We start from the raw sequence: 21,135 nt of genomic DNA on the forward strand, positions 1-21,135 counted from the left end.
TCACTTTGTCTAATCTCTCGACAGTTTGACTCTCAGTAATTCCGTTTTAGGAACTGTAACACTTGATCCTGACTGCAGTTGCTTCATTGTGCATTAAACGCCTGGTTTTCTTGCATGCGTTCCTCACAGCTCTGTGGTGTCCTTGGGAATGCCCTTGGGCAGAGAATGCAGCCCTCTGTTGCTGCATCGCACCACGCTGTCTGAGCACGTGCAGGCGTCAGGGCAACCAGATGCAGGAAGACAACCATTATCCTCCATGCCTAAAAGTGGGAAGATAGAGAGAAAGGGGGAGAATTAAAGGGGGAGGAAGGACAAGAAAATGAAGAGAATGAGACAGCTTAGGGCAAAAAGGAGAGGAAGAGGGATGGATGGAGATGGCCAATGAGCACATAGGCAGATCCACCCCGCACTCCGCCAAATCAAGTTAGCTTTGACTATTTACAGCTAACAGATGTCAACATAATGCTCAAAACTTACAGCCTACGTATAAGTGTATGTTAAGATTGGACCCTTGACACTCTTTTCCCACAAACACACACTCGAACAAGTTGGTCGATCACAGCTGCTGCTGCTGCCATTTCCTTTACCGACTGGCACACGTGGTTATTACCTTGTGATGCTCTCGTAAGGGAAACGTCCCAGATGCACAACAATCTGAGCTAACGTCATCATGAAGGATAATGACGGCCGAGCAGCGAGCCAAACATTATAGTGTAGCACTGTGTAGAGGCAGCAGAGGAGTTTAAATGCTCATCTTTGCTGCATTTGGTGCTCTTTTATCAGATGTAATTGAGTGTAATAGTGCACCCACTCAGGTTTGTTAAACGGTTGTCTCCCTTCTCTTCTCTTCTTTTTAACTTTGTAGTTTTCTAATTGGGCTAATGTCTGGAAGAAACGGGAGCTCATGAGCTGCTACTTATCTGCTGTGCAGCTCAAAGAGGTAACTAACGTCTAAATGTGCACTAAATATGTCCACATAAATTTGGTTTACTCCTCTTCAAGTTGCCTCTGACACCTTAACTGCAATGTGCTGAACAAAAAAATAGCTCCACTTTATGGACCTTGGTTGCGTACCCAGGTGGCTGTTTATGTTGTGATTGTTTACATTCATAAAAATGGTTTAAGAAATGGACTTAAAGCATAGATCCAGAAAAAAAAAAACATACGGTCAACAATTGAACTCAACTAGACTGCGGCACTGAAAGGTCCCTGATGTGCACATAAATGGAAAAAAATGGGAAAAAAGAGGTTTTAGAGTCAAAGTCTGGGTTTAAATCCAATTGAGATGCTGTGGCATGACCTTAAAAAGATTATTCATGCTGAAAAACCCTCCAGCGCGGCTGAATTAAAACACTTCTGCAAAGAGGACTGGGTCAAAATTCCTTCACAGTGATGTGAAAGAGCCGCTGCCAGCTATTACAAATGCCTGATTACAGCTGTTGCTGCCAAGGGTGACACTAGCAGTTATTAGGTTTCGGGGGCAATTACTTTTTTTCGAGGGTGATATAGGTTTGGAATAACTCTTTACCTTCGGTGAATGGATCCTGATCAGTCAGGCTTAAAGGTTCTTTGATGATTTGAAACATGTAAGTTTCACCAAAAACACAAGAAATCCACAGGACACAAACTGAGCAGGTGTATGTGGAGCGTAAATATCAAAACCTGATAAGGTCTTGCTTGAGTTACTTGAGCCAAATGGTTGCAGCACAGTTACAGGAAATGAGAAAATTTTAATGAGCTCTGGAGAGAAGCAAAGACTTGGAAGGAGCGAAAAAAGAGATTATCGGAAGGCGTTTAAATTGTAACAGGGGAAAAGAAAGATGTAATAGAGAGCTGAGCCAGACCGAACTTTGTCTGCAGCGTCACATTTGGCAGCCAAGCTGACAGCACTAAGTTGCCATAGCGGCAGCAGCGGTCGTGGTGACGGCTACGTCATTTGAGAAACCGCGCAGTGATGTCATCTGCGGCTGCTGTTTGACACTTGCAGATCATCCCGTCCTCACCAGACCCTGGTGAGGACGTGAATGTGTGTGACCTAAGACTGAGACGATGGGAGTTTTGGGATGGAGGTGTCTGGGATGCCTGCGAAACAATTTGACAGGAGAAGCCGCGGAGCTGGATAGGCTGACTGGAGTCACGTCAGGTTTGAACCAAAACGCTTGATGTGGAGTGGCTAAAGATTTAGTTCTAATCTCAGTAAAACTTGGGTAAAGACATCCCACTTCACCTAAAACCCTGCTGGGAAAAACAGAAGGGCTCTTCCTCTATATGTGGATGATGACATCATATATGATATTATGCATTCCTAAAAAATTGTATTTGACTGTGAAAATTTAAATCCTGGATATTTATGCTTTTTAGTCGTATATTTAGAGGGTGAAATAGCAACGTTTTGCTGAATAACAGCCACGTGAGGGTCACCGTCACATGTGAAGTCTGGGGTAGCCACGTCCTGGATGGGGATCTCCTTCAGGAAGGCTGGCTTCTGACAGCGAGGGTTTCCACTGACCACCCGGGTCTTCTTCAGCCACTGACCCAGCCAGGCCAGGTGGCAGTCGCACACATACGGGTTGGACAGCAGGTTACTGTGAAAGACCGACACACAAGTCAAATGAGCTCTACGGCAACACAGTTAAGAGATGAACACAGATTTAGAACTTTCTTTGCTTTCACTTTTCAATCATTTTAAAACATGCAAACTTCTATTTACTGAACAATTTTATGAATGTCTTTGTTCTGATAAAAGCACATGCATGCTCTACAGCCGGCTCTATTTTGGCTTAGAAGCCTGCATAATTATGTGGATATTAGGAAAGTCAAGAAGAAGTGGCGAGAGAGAAAACAAAAAATAAAGGTTATCAGCGGTTTTTATTCATTTGACAGAATACACAAGAGATGGTGAGCGGGAGGAAGTGAAGGTGGCTTAGAAAAGGTGTGAAAGAGAGAAAAGGTTATCTGGACAGTGATTTTTGTTGATCAGTTCTCATTGCATCGGGCTTCTTTTGTGGCGCCACTCATATAATATTTATGAGCGGCATGTCAACAGAGTGCTGTGGGAGGAGGCGCTGGCAGCTCAAAGACCTGTGGTGGGTTCAAATATGCTGCCACATGCAGGGCAGGGCCGGCTGTTAGGGGATCCATTTTCTGTTGGAGCCCATTTTGGTATCCATATTAAAGATTGGTACATTGCAAAACAAGGGCTTCTTTTACTAAAAGAAACCAAAAATCACAGTTATTTCTGATTCCTGTGGAACGATTACACATCAACGGTGACTCAGCCAATCTGGAGGCTCACCGTTGTTGTTTAGGAGCTGCATTTCACTGGACTCATAAAGCTGAAGTTTGCTGTTTGTGCTGCAATATTAATGGTTTGCTGCTATAGATAGGGACACGTTATTTCCTCATTTCCTTGTAATGGGTTGACCTCACCACTCTATCCAGGCTGAAGCTAAATCCCTTCCTTCCTTTTCAGTGTGTTAATCTTTTAATTAAAAGGACAAACTCTGTTGGGGAAACGATGCATTAAAATTGAGACAGATGCTAAAAACAGTAGGGGTGAGGGAGGCTGAAAGAGGTGGAGGGAAAAAAAGGGAGGGAAGCTGACGAGCTGAACAGATGAGGCACTAGAACAAAGTGTTTTGTGCAGTGCAAAAAAAAAAGGAGTGAAAAGCGAGCGATGAAAGTCTAGTTTAACAGAGATCTTTGTGAAGCTCATCTCCTGCTCCAGGTAAACTCTTTAGTGTTAATGTCCAAATGGAGCTGGAACGCTGCAGGGCCCCATCACCGCATCGGTTCTGCACTCATTAGAATGCGTCTGCTCTGCACGGGCGCCGTGCACGTCGCTTCCCTCCTCATCATCACTGCAACTGCCACACCTGCACCAAAACCTTAGAGCTAATGAAAACACAGCCCGTAATCTCCTGGATTCTTCATCCGAGAATTCGCATGGTGGCTGCAGCAGGTGTGGATGGAAACAAGTCTGCAGTCTCCTGTGTGTGTCCGTACGTGCACGTGTGTGCGCGTGTGGTTGGGTGGGCAGATGCTGGGATATATTTAGCTTTGATAACAAATGTCCTGGGATGCAGACCCATCTAGTCACTAATGATGGTGAGCATCTGCGAAGAGAAGAGTCCAGAAACGAACACGTGTGCAAGGCAGTGTGTGTGTGTGTGTGTGTGTGTGTGTGTCCATGCACGCGCATGTGTGTGTTTTTGATGGATAATTCATGGAGCAGGAGGAGAGAAGAAAATTAGCAGAGCAACAGAGGCAGAGAAAGAGACAAAAAAACACAGAAATTTAGCCAGATTTCAAAATGAAGATAAGTAGAAATAACAAAGAGAGCAAAGAAAATAATGCTTGAGAAGTCACAACAACAACAATAATAATAATGCCAATTATTAATAATAACAAATGCAGTCAGATACAACTCACATGGTGGACAAGGAGTGCAAGGTGGAAAAGGCTCCTGGGGCGATGCTGGAGATTCTGTTGTCATACAGTGACAGCAGACGCACAGAACTGAGACCCGTAAAAGTGCTGTTGTCGATGCAGCTGATCTGGTTGCTCCGCAGCATTCTGGAAGAACACAATCCATTTATTTATCTTCTTCATCTTAATCCACTAAAGCATGTTTACAACCCCATTCTGAAACCAGTCCCTTCAGCGTCTATAAAGAACTTCCCAGAAGTTTAACTTTAAAATACTAAAGCGAGTGGGGAGGGACGTGCAGCCACTTGTAATTACGGATGAAAGGTAAGACAGAGCAGGGGAAATTCAAACCAGACCCCTGCAGGGCAGCTATGACACAGACTTCAATATGACATTAGCTTTTTGACATGCAGTCATGTGAGACCACGCTAACCGAGTTAGTTAACATCAGCCATCTCTGGGACAGGATAACCTAGTTAGCAGGGCTATTACTGGGATGGGGAGCCCCTTAACATGATACAGAGACAGGCATGATACCATTAGAGAGTCAATAGACAGCATAAATATACATGATAGCATTAGCTAGTCATTACTGAGCATGTACAGGCAACATTAGCTCAGGATTTTGAACTCTATCCTGTAACCCTTAATTGGATGCCAGCCTTATACACAGTGGGTTGCCAAATTAGAGGGAGATCAATATAGTTTCATTAGCTGAAGTTTCAGGATGCTTCACTCGGCTGTCATTCCTTTTCTCCGGAAAAGTTAAAGGTAACAGCGAGGGCTCATAAAACCATTGTTTCATATTTAAAAGCAAGCCCTTTCTTTAAAACCAATTGTTTTGTTTTTTTTCAGCTTACATAGGCAGAAAAAAAGACAAACTTACAGTGTTTTCAGGCCGCTCAGGCCTCTGAACATGCGTCCCTGCAGTCCAGTTAACTTGTTCCCCGTCAACAGCAGCTCCAAAACTCCACTCGCTCCATCAAACGCACCCTCGCGGATGTCCCTCAGCTTATTGTTGCTCAGGTTGCTGCAGGCCGAACACACACACACGCACATTAAGACGGTGTTGCACGTTCACCAGCAGATCTTCATTATGCATATGCTTCAGTGTAGAGCTGAGGGCAACATGGGCTGCACAAGTTTGGCTTTAATGTGCAAAAAAAGCACTTCAAACTGGCTATTTTTAATCCAAAACCCCTCTGTAGCGTCTTCACTCAACAGCTTGCAACTATTATGGTAACATTAGACACACACACTCCCACATAAATAACATTTAATAACATAAGTGGTCCCACACACAAAGAAAAGTTCACTGTCCATCGTCCTTGGAAACAAAAACATGAAGCCATAGATTCAGATGACAGCTAGCAGCTTTCAATCCTTTTTTTTTTTTTTTTGACTTCTCTTATCAACTTTATGGCAGTCGAGAGGAAAAGAGCAGAAAACAGACAGAAAACGTGAGGGGGAGGACACGTGTGCAAAATTTCTGTGGTCGTTCAGCATCACATGAGGAGAGTAAATGAAGAGATGACGAGATAACGAAGAGGTGAAGAACAGAGAGGGAAAATGGAAATGAACGCTGCCCAATCTGCAGTTTATTGTTAGTGACACTGCTAGATGGTTAGCAATTTCCTCTCCAATAAATCAACTTCCGCTTTCTGCTCACGCACACACACACACACACACACACACACACACACACGCACACACACACAAATGTACGCACTCACTCACACACAGATAAGGACTGACTGTAAATCTGCAGCGAAAGCTCATCTTCTATTTCAATTTATTTAATATTACTTTCCTCCATACCTCCCACATGCACTTCCCCACTTCCTTCCTCTCCACATTGCTCATTTTCCTGTTCTCCTTGATTCTTCAGCAATTGGCGTTTTCCCTTTATTTTCCTTCATAATTGCGTCATTTCCTTCCAAAGCAGAGCTCTAAATATTCGCCCGTTCAATCTGTTCTCATTTCGTCTCATGGGTGCTGCCTTCACTGTCACTAATGTGTAGAACATAGAATAATTGTCCAAGAGTAATACCCCATTTGACATGAAGTGAAGCACCCCCTTTGCCACAAACACATCACACTCCCAATCATCTCTTCATTAGAATGCATGAAAAAAAAAAGGTATACATACATTTTCCTGAGGTTAGGCAACTTCTTAAAGAGCCCCGTAGCCTCCAGGACAACAATCTCGTTGTCATTTAACCTCCTGCAGGGAGAAAGATAAAGGAAAAATGACATTATATATTTTTCATGGAGCACACTGCTTGCAGGGCAATATAAGTAAGTGGGGGACTAATGACCACGGGGAGGTTAAATGGCCTGTCGTGTTTGTGCTGCATGTTTTCGGCTGTGTGAGGTGCTGCACCACAAAATCAGAAGAGGGATAAAGAAAGGGGGAAGGAGATGGATAAATCTCTTGGATGTGATCATCAATACCCTCACCGCCCTAAGCCACGTGAAAACAGCTTGAAAGATAGTGAGCTTAACATCTGCTTTATAGAGGTAATTTGTACTAAGAGGATGCTGCTAAAATGGTGCGTTTTGTCTGAGTGTGTGTGTGTGTGTGTGAGAGAAGGATAGATGGAGTGAAGGAGGTAAAGGTTCAGCCGGAGGAGCACTCTCTGTTTCGAAATGCAAGAGAAGACCAAAGAAATCTGCTGGGTTGAAGGTTCCGAGCCCCTTTGCCTCTGTGGGCTCCCGGAAAACTCTTCTTTGTTTATGTGCAATATAACTGAATTGAAAGGTTATTCATTTCTCAGGTCTCAATTGTTATTTCTGACACAGGAAGTGATTTATGGAGGACAAATCCAGTAGTCCCCTTTCATATTTACTGAACATCCTCTAATCTTTCTGTCACAGAGAGGAGAGGCCTTCAGCTCAGACGCTGATTTAGCCTGATAAAGGAGGCTATGCAGGTGACAACCGGTGCTTCTGGCTTCCAACAGACTGGTAGTGTTCTGCTGGGAGGGCTGGGAGATGGCCTCAAAGAACGGGAGACACTCTGAGCTGCCATCTAACCAACCATAAAGGACGGAATTTATATATTTGACAGGACGCACTGTGGGAAAAGAGACAGGAGGAAGGCCAGAAGGGCCGATGGTAGGAAGGTTCTCAGAGAAACAGAGGCGCCCAGAGAGGGAGCAGCGTTCTGAAGGACAGCCGTGTTATGACTGACTAACTGCAACTGTCCAGAAGCTATTCTTCATTAACAGGACCGTGATGTTCTCCAAGAAATGTTCCGTTAGCTCACGTCTCAGCGGCTCAGCAATATGATAAACTTTGTCACTTGCTAGTTTCCTTTTTCCTCTCAGTGAAAATGGTTTTGTATGAAGTGAAGCTGCTGAAAATAAGAAAGAAAAGGAAGGAATTGATTCTTTATGGTGACACAATTTGCCGCAATTTAGAATAATTAAAAAAAAAGATTAAAATGGAAGCCAAGTGAATCGTTAACAGCTGCTTGACACCTACACATAAGATCCTGTTATAATATTATCATAATAGGGTGTGTGTGTCTGTGTATGTCTGTGTGTGTCTGTGTGAGTGTATGCCAGCTAGAAAAGATTGTTGAAAAGGCGTCTTTGTGTGGGAGCTGAACATGAAAATGGCTTTTATGATATTCCTCTGTTAGTGGTGAAAGGCTGGTGTAAATCAGCTTTCATTTGTGCCTGTGTGTGTGTGTGTGTGTGTGTGTGTGTGTGTGGTGTGGTGTGGTGTGTGTGTGTGTTGTCAAAGAGAGAGATTACATTTTGTATGCTTTCTTTAAGCTCGATCTCTCACTTGATGCAATGGTTGTTGGGTTATAAATACAGAAAAGCAGCTGACTCACAGGTCGGTGGTGTGTTCAGGGACGTGTGGAGGAACACGGGTCAGTTTGAGATTGGAGCAGTCGACCACTGTGCCTTCGCAGCGACACTTTTCTGGACAAACCAGATCCTGGAAGCACTCCCCGTTCAGGCGACTGCGATAGTCCTCTTGACCTGGGAGGAAAGAGTGGGCAAGAACAAAAAAGTGCAGAAGTGGAGGAATAAGAGGGAAAAACCAAAGGTTGGCAGAGGGAAGGAAGTGAAATAGCAGAAAAACAAAAGGTTCTTGTCACCCACCCTGTGTCATAAATACACCCCAAAAATCCTTCAACCAATATTAAACCAGAAAAATAGGATGTAGCGTTTTCCCCTAAAATACAGGAAGGCAGAAAAGGATTTATACTGAAAACATTTCTTCATTGGGGGACGTAACAGAAGTAAAGCGTGATTTTGTAAAGTTCAGCCATGCTAGCTCACTGAAGCGCTGCCATTGGTCCATTCGATAGCTGAGACTGACACGTAGGTGGGAGACAGAGTGGGTTAGAGTCATTCCCAGATGTAGTCGCTCGGGGGGTCACCCCTTTGTAAAGTGCCTGGGGACAACGCTGACTATAGCAGCTGCTACATGGATAAAGTTCTTGGTAGATTTAACCAGGAACTCAAAACAAGTGCAGAGGATTGAATATGGGAATAAGCCATTCAACTCTGGTGGTTCAGAACATCACACAAAATCAGATATTTAGACGCATATGAGACATACAAAATGGAAATAAAAATGCATTACTTTGCCCTTAAATCTGTTTCTGTCCCGGGATGTGTGACTGGCTGGGAGGGGCAGGTGGGTGTGTGCTCAGCGGTCCCTGGCGCTTGACGGAACCATGTGATGTCACAATAGGCGGGGCCACATGGTTAGATCAAGCACAAGAGACAGCCGCGCGAGCCAATCAGAATGCAGGTCCACACAGGAAGAAGACGGGGCAACAGAGAGCCGCACCAATCAGGATGGGAGTGGGGTGGGGTGGGGGGGCGGGGGTTAGGGGTGGGGAGGAGGGGCAGGGGCAGGTTCCAAATGAGGGGGGGAGGAGAGGCGACAGACAGCTGCAGATCCACATAGAAAAGGAACGGGACCAGACAACTGTCCAGCAACAGCAAAAAAAAAAAAAAAAATGTCCACAGCGGTCCAGAGAGGAAGAGGAGATGCAAGGAGAGGCCACAGACAGGAGGGGCTGAAGCAGAGAGGAGCGCCACGGCTGGGGTTAGGAGCGCCGCTGAGCTGGGACAGTGTGCTAACCTCAAACTCGTACGCCATGGCAACAGATACGCGTCGATGGTCGTAAAAAAAAGCCCAAAACCGTTAGACTGGAGCAAATGATCCACATTCTGCTGTCATGATCATGTTGAGACTCATCCCTTCTGACAAATCCACAGTTACAGACATAAATAGGAATAATGTTTGATTAAGAAACCAACACGGAGAGGATGGAGGGAGGGACCGGGTGCTAACGTTCTAATGTCACATACGCGGTCACACACTGATTCATTTGCTGACACAAGTGGGCAATCAAAGCCAAAGCTCGGTCCCTGCTGAGGCAATTTTGTGCTGCTGCAGTATACAGAGCTGCTTTGTCTTGTAAACAGTGAGACACCGGTGGATTAAATTAAAGGTAATAACGTTCTCCCAACACTGCCATCAAGAGAAGCAGACTGGGAGCTTGTTGCTGTTACACAAATGTAATATTTTTATCATGGTTTCGGTGTGGATTGTGAGCTTTTTCCCCACGCATGTCTTACCTGTGCACCTGAACTTCTTGCCTTTCACCTGGCTGATGCGTTTATTAGCCAGCCGCCTGGGGTGGCTGCAGCGGGCGCCGCTGGTCTCTATCGGGTTGTCAAACAGGTAGTCGGCCAGCCACTTCAGGTGACAGTCACACATAAAGGGATTCTGGGCCAGGTGGCTGGGAGAGAGCCGGAGAGTCAGCAGAGAGAAGTAGATCACGAGAACGGACAATGGGAACCACAAATATGGATAACTTCACGTAACTGATATCTGATACAGCTGTCATCTGGGTGACTTTAACCGTATGTTGGAGCTCTAGTTTATCCTTTTTTTCAGATTTCAACTGAACAAACTCCCTTTTACTCACAGAGTCTTGATGGAGCGCAGCGGCGCGAAGAGCCCCTTGCTAATGGTTTGCAGTTTGTTGTCGTACAGCGACAGCAGGTTGAGGTTCTGCAGGTCTTGGAAGGTGTTGACTCTCAGACAGTTGATTTTGTTGGCATTTAGCAGCCTGGAACATAAAGATTGAGGATTTGTTAGTCACCCCACCTGTTTAACTGTCTTGGTTTTATTATCTGTGCGAGCTGCAGAAAACAAAGATAAACACATCTGATGACGTTTATTTTGCAAAAGCATCGCTCCCTTTTCAGCCTCTTACACGGTCCTCGTTATATATTTAGATATGTATAATAACATATTTTTGCTACATTATTACAGAGACTTTTTTTAAATTTCTGTTGATGTGTTGATGATTTGTATCATGGAAATGATGAACATAAAAATAATTAGAGTTTGGAATTAAGATGACCTAAAGGTGTCTTCCCCCCACTAAATGTTGTTCTGCTGGCCACATCATCCTCATAAATACACATGCTGTCATACTCTGACATGTACACAGCAGCATTAACAGCCAGATGCAGACACACACACACACACACACACACACACACACACACACACACACACACACTGTGACACAGCCACACCTCATTAGGCAGCTCACAGGGGGAACTAATTAGAAGAAAATGCACCACTAAATCAGAGCAGCGGGGAGAATATAATATAAACAACAGACCAGCAACTGTACAAAACAATAAACACATCTTTTTCATGGACAGTTGACATTTAGTTTGATTAACCAGTGAAAGCAAATATATAGAATTAATCACCACTGTGGAAGAATAACAACATATTGGAGTTTCACCAGTCAGAGGTGAAAGTTTCTGCAGTCTCGTTTGTGGGACTGACCAATGAGGTGGTAGACATAAATATTTAAAAAGTCCTTCAGTACTGTGATTTATTTATTGATTTACAGGAATCCCAGTGCACAGGAACATGGATGATCACATTACAGGAACACTCATTCATGTATAAACATATATAAAATATTCAGAGCATCATGGGACGGTCTGGGGAAAACTGTATCAGAGGTTCCTAAATATTAATGATGCCATATTACATCTTGACATTAAAACACAAAGATATCTGGCTTCCCGGAAGCTCTTCTCCAACCTTTATTGTATTTCCATCTCAATCCAATCTATCCACTAATTCACCCCCAGTCGCTCAGCCCGACTTTGCGCCATGCATCCTAATGATTCACCTGCGTATGTAAAATGTATTTGTGGATTAGGTTCACTCATCCTTATTCACTTCGCTTTGCTTCACTTCCCTTTACGACGGAAAAGCCGGGAACATTTGCTGTTTCTGCAGTGGACTGCGGCATTTACGGGGGACCATGTGCCGCCATCCAAACTAATGCAACCATTAGAGGAGAAAGAATTTTTACTGCATGCAGAACTACTGCAGCAGGGTGGGCCCATGCACCCACTTATTATACGTACTAAATGTTTGGGGAACTGTGGGAGATTGCAGCTTTTATTACAGAACACCAATTTATCTCATGTTAATCATTTAAGAAAGATTTAGCGTGCACAACAGCACAGCAGATGGAGGGTTAATGCAGAGGATTTTTATGAGCTGCTACTGTGGTATAGCAATGATTACCAAGCCATGCCCCTCCCCATAAAATTACCCCCGTACTGTATATTGAAGCAATAAGACCCGGAATGTGATCATCATACCGTAATGAATTTCTGCAGCCAAGTCACCAAACCATAATCATCCATTCTGCTTATCCAGCCTCAGAATGAAGCAAATGGGAAAATGAAGAGATGTCGTCAGTGTCTGAGGAGATCTTGCGTTTATCGCTGAAGACCATCGAGCGCTTCACATATATTTCCACACAACCCATTTGTAGCACTGCTGTTATACTGGTGTTATACTGGTGTTATACTGGTGTTATACTGCTGTGGAGCGACTGGGCGAATTATGGTGCTGCAGAGCCAGAAAACCACCAGCGGTCCCTCAGTTGTGTATCTGTCCTTTAAATATTGGGTTTTTTTTCTTTGTAATTCCAGGGCTTTCCATGGGGACCCCCCCCCCCCACACACACACACACAGACATACACAGAAAGGAAGGCATAATACGAAAACCTCACACAGACAGTACTTACAGTAGCTGCAGGGAAACCAGTCCATCAAATAATCCCTTGGGCAGCTCTGTGATCTTGTTACCATAGAGCACCCTGCACAGGGAAGACAAAACAATATACGGTAATATGGGCCACAGAGTTTAACAGGCTGTTCACACACACTAAGACATACACAGTCCGAACCCTGCCCTAAAGCAAGATGAGATCTGCTGTAGCCACAAATACTGGCATTGACTGACACATCTGTCTTTTAGGCTGGTTATTCTGGAAATTGCCACAGAGCGAAGGAGCTGTTTGCTGACGGATTCGGTCAATATTCTTCCAAAGCTTGTCTGCTAATTACAAATGTTCATGTGATTGGTTTTAATAACAGCAAAGCGACTGTTTTGGGTGTGGCTGCCTTGTTTTTGCTAACATTGTGGAATGGAGACCAATTCTTTAAATACTTTTGATAGCAGCAGCAATAAAACATGTTGTCAGCATAATGAAGTTTCAGTGGCAAAGAGATTCCAGGTATTTGCCCTCATGTCAAGTTACAGAAAAGAAAAAAATATATCATTAAATTGAGTAAAAGAATCGGGTTAAAATATTTATTGCATCCGGATGTCAAAACTGATATAATGTTATATATATACAGCTCCACCTGCAGCGTAAAGCATTTAATCCACTTGGGCAAATTCATAATTTGCGACCCTGCACCTCGCCTGGCCTCTGCGGCAGGAGTCACCTCCCAGTGACAGTCCTGTTCGGCTGAATCGGTTACAATTGCTTTCCGTCATTTTCAACGCCCAGCAGAGTTCACCTTGTCTGCTCCATGTTGTCTGTCTGTCTGTTTCATTTTCATGCTCTAGATTGATTCAAATTAAACTGTCCTTCATGTTGTTATCGCGCTCACCCTCGGCGCTTGTGGAGAATTATAGGCACACGTGCAAATCCAAACACCCAGCATGTACGCACACGGCACGGTGTTGCGCTACAGCTGTCAACATCAACAGAGGCAACACTGCCATTTGTTAAATGCCTGCAAAGCCAATTACTTCCCAGCTCATGCATTTGTGTGTGTGTTTGTGTGTTCTTGTCGTACTTACAGTGAGGTGAGTGAGCGAAGGCCATTGAAAGCATCTGCAGCAATGTCAGAAATCTGGTTCTTACTCAAATCACTGGGGACAAGAGACAAAGGGTAGTTAAGTAGAATGATCAGGTAATGAGTCTGTGCTAGACGCTGCAAACAGATTATCATAAATATATGAGCTGAGGTTAATCTCGTATTTCTCTTAATAAGGAGAGAAGGCAAAACAAACTCTATAGAGCTGAATTCAAAGGGATTTACAATAGTAAAATGGTGCTCAGCTTAATTTAAACAATCCCCTGAAAATAATCTCCACTTCTGTTTTTCTGGAGTTCCCCAAGGCTGTATACTGGAATCCTTTTGTTGACTTCCTTGACAAGCATCTGAGCATTTTAGGTTAAACTGTTAATGGAAAAAAAATGCAGCGGCAGTAAACTGTAAAGTGTCAGTTATGCCATCCAGGTCCTTGAGGTGACGTGGATCAGGGAGCGAATAGGGACTATGTGTGGTCACGATTCGAGTTTCAGACTTGTGTGCTGTGTGTTGGAGTGCGTTGTGCACTTCTATACAGACATACTTACATCCGCTTTAGCTTTTTATAGGCACTGAAGGCTCCTGCGGGGACACTTTTAATCAAATTTTGCTCCAAACGACTGAAAAAGAGAGAAAAAGAGTGATTGGTGACAGGAAATCCTAAAAAATTGTCATTTTCGACCCCATCGGTGTTTAATTTCAGTGAGGACAGAAATGATCATTTGTTGTCATCGAGAATTGTTTAGCCAATCCCCTCGGCCAAGCGTGAGAGTACAGCAAGTTCAAAAGGTGGCTGTTCCAATCAAGCAGCTACACGATATTTCTGCAGGTTGGTCAGTGCTTTGCAGCAGGGACCAGCGAAGGTCACTCAGTGTGAAATGTGTTACACTTTAGAGCTCAGCTGTAACAGCCAACGTGTGAAAATCGCCGTTTTTTGACCGAGATTCAGAGTGCAGAACAACCAGCCTGACTGCAAACAGCAGAGAAGCATTAACATGTATCCTATTTAAATGTCTTTGCTCTCTTTCTTGCAACAATTATTCATAAAGACATCACATTCCACTTTTAGGCTGGGGGGAAACGAAATAATTTACCTATTTTGCTCCAGAAGGCTTCAGACTCAATATACCACTGTGGTTACATATCTTTATTTGCATACAGGGATCCATCAGAAGCAGGCTCAAGGCTTATGTTGGGTAAAATAGACAATACTTTAGGTCCTGCTCTCCTGATGGCCTCACTAACACATTCATTTATGTAGCTCATGCATTGTTAATGTTACTCTGCTGCTCTGGTGAAAAGAGGAGCCGGCACCAAGAAAGAGAAGTTACAGAAAGGATGAGAAGAAAATGAGAAGTCAGAGAAAGTTTCAGATAAAGGATGGAAACACCAGGAAGAGCAAAGAAAGCAAAGAACCACAGAAGTGGGAAATCAAAGAGGTGGAAAAGTGTGGACATCAGGGGAGGAGAGGGAAGAAATTAGAGCAGCAAAAGATGCAGTGAGGTCCCAAGGCCAGCTACAGGGTCATCTGTCAGAATGATAAATGGGAGCTACTCCACCCTTCTCCTTCATCTCCTCCTCTTCCTCAGCTTCTATTATGTCTTGTTCATGACCTCCAATCTCATCCCTCTTTCTCCACTTTCTTTGATTATCTAACTCATTAATCAATCTAGCAGTTGTTGCTCATCAGTCTGGACTTGGAGATGTATTCAGATGAGGAGAACGCTTGGTGGGAGAAATAAATACATTTTAACTTTATTACAACGATGCGTGAACCTAATTTTGTTTTAAGCTACAAAATGCCAACTCAAGTGGTTTTACATGCACCGTGACCTTGTTCATGTCCCTTTAAATTGCCCTAACGAAAAGGGCCTGGCTCCTAAACAGTCAATATAAATCAAGACGCAGGGATATTGACAAGGGCAATCTGCACCCAAAACAGGTAACAAATGATGTCTGAGGACTGAGAAACAAGGTTGGGATAAAGACACTTACGGGCTCAATATCAAAGGATGTATTGAAAGGACATTTTTAAAAGGCAGTATCATAAAATCCATAAGGTGAGGCAGCGATGAAATAAACTGCCACCTCAACACGGGATGGATTTGGCAGGCAAGTGCGATCTCTTACTTATGGTGTGTCTTACTTATGGACTCATACTTGGAAGATGACATTGTCTCAATCAAGGAACCTACAATACATCTTCCTGTTTCTGACCGCAGCAGTCGTTGATTTAATCAGCCCTATGCTAATACTGCATGTGTCCTATAGAAGGTAGCAGATACACGATGATTGTGCATGTGTATTAGTTACGCCTTTGGCCCGATTGCTTTGTGGGAGTATGTACATGTCTGGATGTGTATGTGAATGTGAGTCTATTACTTATTCCGGGGATGTACAGCAATATTTGTGTTTTGTTGCAGAGTAGAATTGCTTTTTTCCCCTCACAAAGCAATCAAGCAGCTGTCCTCTGTACAAACAAACAGGGTGGAACGATCAATACGGATATCAAACACATCCCGCTGTGGCCTGCACGTTCAAATTTGGGCCTGAGAGGGTGAAGAAGAAGGGATTGAAAGCGCATGAAAGGAGACATTTGCTGCAATCTACGCTTCAGATGTCAGGTTCATGGGAGGATCAGGCTCCACTGATTTGTGAATGTGAGAGAATATAAATAGGGACACCTAAAAGGATGCAAAAGCATCAATAGATGTAGGGTTTCTGTCTAAGGTCAAATCTGTTTTATCTTTTACTCATTTTTAGCCAGTTCTTCGTGATTTGATTGGATTACCGTAATGGTCTTTATGATGGTATTAACCAGGCCTCCACCTTTTAAATGTCTCTTGTTACTGCCTCCTGCCACATTAATATGCCGCTTTATATTTTTAAATCATTAGACAATTTCTAAACTTCTTGTATTTCTGACATTTCAAAGAAGACTCCCCCCATAAAGGCTTTAGAGGTGATTGTGCTCTCTCGAGTGGTTCCCTATAAGCTGAAGAATTAGGTCCCTCTCAAGTGAAGTAGAGGCCACGGGATTCAAGTTCCTATATTGCACAGTAAAACAGACTCAAAAGCTGTCATCCTGGAAGTGCTCTTACATCTCCACGATGCCCTCCGGGAGATTGGATGGGATTTCGGCGAGACCTTTACGGCGGCAGTCCACGATGTTGTTGTTGCAGGTGCAGCTGGGTGGACACACTGCAACCTGAGGGACACACGTCCTCGGCTCCGTCAGCACTGGTCCTGCCCACAAAGCACACACTTTACTGTCTGTGATGTCACCGGGACGCTTTCAACATCACATATGAAGAAGGTTGAGAGGGGAAAGCAATAAAAAATATAGAAAATAGGGGAAAAACGGGAGACAGGCAGGTTTGCTGTTGACACTCGGGTGAGGGTGGTCTGTAATGGAGCATGTAAGCAGAAAAGGCCGGACTAAAGGCTTACAGAGAGAGCAGCGCCTGACAGTCTATTACTATAGAAAGCTGAATCAGGTGGATACAAATGCTGTCTATACCATTTTACCACTGATAACACCACCGCTCTTACACTGGCCTTTTGGCTGATTACACCCTCTACGTGGTGGTGATTCTTCCACTGCTATCTCGTCAGAGCTGAGCTGTCGGCTGCTGATAACAATGCTGCTTCTACTAATGGCCTTTATTACTGTCTCTGTACTTTATGTCAGGTTTTTTTTTTTCCTTTTAAAACCAGCTGCGACATGAAATTCAACTATGGCCTGGAATTTCTCCTCCTACTGCTTCTTGACATAAAGGAAATGTAAAGGTAAATAAGTCTACATGTATATGTGCATTATATCTGATGATAAGCAGAATAGATATCACAAAAAGTGCCATAAAGGACCCTTGGTCCTCCCCTCCTTTGCGTGTAGGCGTGTTAATGTGAGCTCACCGTTGCAGACGAAATCTTTCTTTTGCACATCTGGGACATTGAGCCCCCTCATGTGGGCGGGGGCCATGCACTGGGTGAAAGGAGCCAAGCCTCGCCTGGCTCTGAGCCAGTCGGAGAGCCAGGACAGGTGGCAGTCACAGTGGAGGTTGTTGGAGTGCAGACGCCTAAAATGGAGAAAGAAAGGCGTCAGCGTCAGTTATTATCACATTTTCCTATCAGACTGAGACGTGAGTCAGAAAAAGATGTTGAGTCTGTCATACTTATTGGTAATGTGCTAAGAAAGCAACCTGTCTTAGAATGTTAAAATGTTAGCCCCGTGCACATTTGCTAATTCAAAAACAAAGTACATGCATTTATTCAATTTAGCCCCACAAATGGGTGTAGTGGTCATGAGGAGACTGATCAGTTTTAGGAAACTGGACTGCTGTGGTGGCTCGGGGGACATCTCAGATATTATGAACAATCTCTGTATCAGATATTGGATCCTATCGCTTCCATCTCCAAAATAGCTCACTGCAGTTCCAAGTTTCTTTCTCAGAGTTTTCCTCCTCCACTGCAGTACCGCAGAAATTAAACAAACTTTATTTGTGGTGACCGCTGCATTGAAACCTTTTTCCAGAGCCGATGTTCCTGTTGCCTGGATAAATCACATCACGCTGAATAACAACCAATTATTCGGACCACGGTACCTTCTTGGTGCGATGTTTTGCCAATGCTTGGTTTGTATTATGTATCGGTTTTGCAAAAGGAAAAAAAAATAAACTACATTTTTAAACATGGTTTAACTCTAATTTGTCTAAAATATGCTTTGATGATTCCTAATTATGTCAGGGGTTGTATGCACATGGAATGCATTATTCCAAGCCCTTAAGGATCAGTTTTGTAAGTGATATAATGAAGATTCCCTCGTCATGGGTCTAATTTTAACACCATATACTGATGTGCTGAAATTAATGAACTGATTATAGTTACCAATTTATGCTTAAACTACATTTCCATGCTAATAGACTTTTTGAAAATTCACATGGAGCTTTAAAGTAATTAAAATGTAAGGTTCACTGAAGAACGTCGAAGGTATTCAGAGCTTAAGGTCTCTCGGAAGAGGGAAAGGCGGGTAGAAAAAGATTGAGATGAGTCGGAAGGCCAATGAACAGCAGAATGTCTTGTCAGCGCATTATATGCCAGCTGGGATATCTAGCCTTTCAGAAGACAGGCTTCCCTTTGTAATAAAGCTGAGGACAAATCCTGTTATGGAACAGAGATGGGCTCATTGATGGTAGCAGCGGGGGCAGCGAGTTTTAATACTGCTCAGCCATTATAAATCCAGTTTATAGTCAAACCCCTGCCTGGAGATAGCCACGTCCTCGCCCTCCCCCGGCTCAGTCTTAATTACTGACAAGTAGGATTAAAACATGGGAGAATGGGTAGAGGCAGGGGGTATAAACTGCGCTTGTGTGCGTTTGTGCGTGGGTGCGCGCGTGTGCGGGTGTTCTCACTGTATTTGTGTGAAGCTGTAAGTCGGTGATAACTCGGTTGGGTTTTAGTTGCAGGTGATAAAGGGCCTTGTGCCTGGTGTTTCTATCCGCATACGTGTCGATTCTTTGTGTTGACCTTGCAGAACTTTGGTGCAAAATGTTTCACGTTGAGATTGAAGCAGTGGGAGCTCTTACATTTTACAAGTACAGGTCTCTGAATGAGAGTTCTAAGAGGTCCTGCCAATTATGCTATTAGCTGGGGGTGGAAGGATGGGAGAAAGGGGATGGGAGAAAGACTGCATAGGAAGTCTGGATGACAATGGAAATATGATAAAGGAGACAACATGGCTGCATTGAAAGTCTTTTTATATGGAAGACACACCATAAATAGACATTAATTCATAAAAAAATCCATCCAGTACGTTACCACTACAGGCTACAGAGGAAGATAAAGATCGTGGGGGATATTTGGAGGGATTTTACTTTAATTTGGTGTGAAAGAGCTGTTGTTCAGGTCCTGCAGCAAATGTATACTTCTAATATTTTTATTATTAGATGATAAGGTTTTGAATATTGCTGATGTTCCCTTGCAAATATTATTTTCTGGTCCAGGAAGCAGATTGAGGTGAGGGGTCTTATAAAGAGAGCAACACCTGAAGCAGGTGGTGTCGAAGCCCCTCAAGGATCCTCATTACAGTTGTCAAGAGAACTCTGAGAGTGGGGGAGGCCAGACATTTCATTAAGAATGAAGTTTCCATTCGCACTAATACACCCATCTGATGCTTCCAGGCTAATCAGTTCAGAGACGCCTCTAAAGAGTTTTGATTGAATGAGTTGTTTTTATAAAAGCAGGAATCCAATACTGGGATCTGAGGACAGCAGAAAACAGACAGAGCTGGGGGAAGAGAGATTACAGAAGATATGGGGAAGAAATATTAATGATGAAAGAAATGGGCATGAACCACACCTGGAGAGGGGGAAGAAAGAGGACACATGCAGAAATCAGAGAAGGAAAGGAAGTCAGTGTTGACACCAAACAGAAGCGGACGGAGGCTTCTGATGAAAAGATATTGGATTTTGCTAACGCCGAACTAAACCTGCTCAAAACTGCCACGAGCTGCCATCCAAAATCCAATTTTAAAAGCCCAATTTCAGGTTGCATTACCATTAGATTGTAACATTATGTGGGAAATAAAGAAACCTGGACTTGTGGTTGCTGTATTTGAAAGCTGGAGTAGAAAAAAAGGCAAACGTCCCCAAAGATAAGTGCAGAGATGGTTCCTCTCTTAGGAATCCCTGTTTATGTTCAGAAACGGGGTCAGTTGACCACACAAGTGCCTTTTAAAAATGCTTGATTCTGGGAGGAAATCCCATTCATTGCATGTTGGTTTTGGCAAGGTTCAACCCCCAGTGTGGCCGTCTCCAGAGACCTGTGGGATTATGGGTGTCAGATATACTCCACACTACACTCCAGCACACTGGAACTGTACAAAAAAGACACTTCCACACACAAAATTCCCACCAAATCAGGCAGAAATGATGATCTGGCAGCGAATCTGTGTGTGTGAGGACATAATGACCACATGATTATTCACAGTTGTGAAACAACACACGCGCTGGTCTCTTATTATGGTGGTATGAGGCAGTCACAAACACAGAGTGTGTCAAGAAAATATTTTGCTCTATTTATATGCAGGCCGTGTCTATATTTACACAGGACAGGATGAAATACTGCTGAACATGCATGTAAGACAGCACCAGTAGAACGTTTGTATGGGCTTCTGTAGTTTTTCTGTGTGTGTGTGTGTGTGTGTGTGTGTGTGTGTGTGTGTGTGTGTGTACTCACAGTGTTCGCAGCTTGGGCATGTGGTTGAAGCTGGACAGAGGGATGAGGGTGATGTTGTTGTTGTTGAGGGTGCTGGAAGGCAAGAACAGTTAGAAAAAGGTGATCAAGGGAAAACTGCAGGACGACAATGTTGACGACCTCCTCCCGATTTATCGGCCAACAATAATAATGATGATAAATCTGTTAACATGTTATTACACATAGAATCATGGTAAATGGGAGACGAGCAGAAGGAGTGAAAACATTCGCGCGATGTTTTAATTATCATAATTTGCT

At 43.7% G+C, this 21,135-nt stretch overlaps 1 protein-coding gene across 3 annotated transcripts in view; it reads right to left on the reverse strand.

The window, feature by feature from the left end:
* The window catches only part of slit3 (slit homolog 3 (Drosophila)), a 159,240-nt gene that overhangs the window by 23,347 nt on the left and 114,758 nt on the right, over nucleotides 1–21,135 (reverse strand). For all 3 annotated transcript variants that reach the window (XM_057043058.1, XM_057043059.1, XM_057043060.1), the window contains 14 exons: nucleotides 20,860–20,931; nucleotides 17,539–17,702; nucleotides 16,725–16,869; nucleotides 14,172–14,243; nucleotides 13,610–13,681; nucleotides 12,543–12,614; nucleotides 10,394–10,537; nucleotides 10,041–10,204; nucleotides 8,273–8,423; nucleotides 6,578–6,652; nucleotides 5,315–5,458; nucleotides 4,432–4,575; nucleotides 2,422–2,585; nucleotides 128–260 (listed from right to left, as the gene is read on the reverse strand). In XM_057043058.1, coding sequence (XP_056899038.1) covers nucleotides 128–260; nucleotides 2,422–2,585; nucleotides 4,432–4,575; nucleotides 5,315–5,458; nucleotides 6,578–6,652; nucleotides 8,273–8,423; nucleotides 10,041–10,204; nucleotides 10,394–10,537; nucleotides 12,543–12,614; nucleotides 13,610–13,681; nucleotides 14,172–14,243; nucleotides 16,725–16,869; nucleotides 17,539–17,702; nucleotides 20,860–20,931 — 1,716 coding nt within the window. The remainder of the gene's footprint in view (nucleotides 1–127; nucleotides 261–2,421; nucleotides 2,586–4,431; nucleotides 4,576–5,314; nucleotides 5,459–6,577; nucleotides 6,653–8,272; nucleotides 8,424–10,040; nucleotides 10,205–10,393; nucleotides 10,538–12,542; nucleotides 12,615–13,609; nucleotides 13,682–14,171; nucleotides 14,244–16,724; nucleotides 16,870–17,538; nucleotides 17,703–20,859; nucleotides 20,932–21,135) is intronic.

Source organism: Takifugu flavidus, chromosome 9 (genome assembly GCF_003711565.1).
Source record: "Takifugu flavidus isolate HTHZ2018 chromosome 9, ASM371156v2, whole genome shotgun sequence".
NCBI lineage: Eukaryota > Metazoa > Chordata > Actinopteri > Tetraodontiformes > Tetraodontidae > Takifugu > Takifugu flavidus.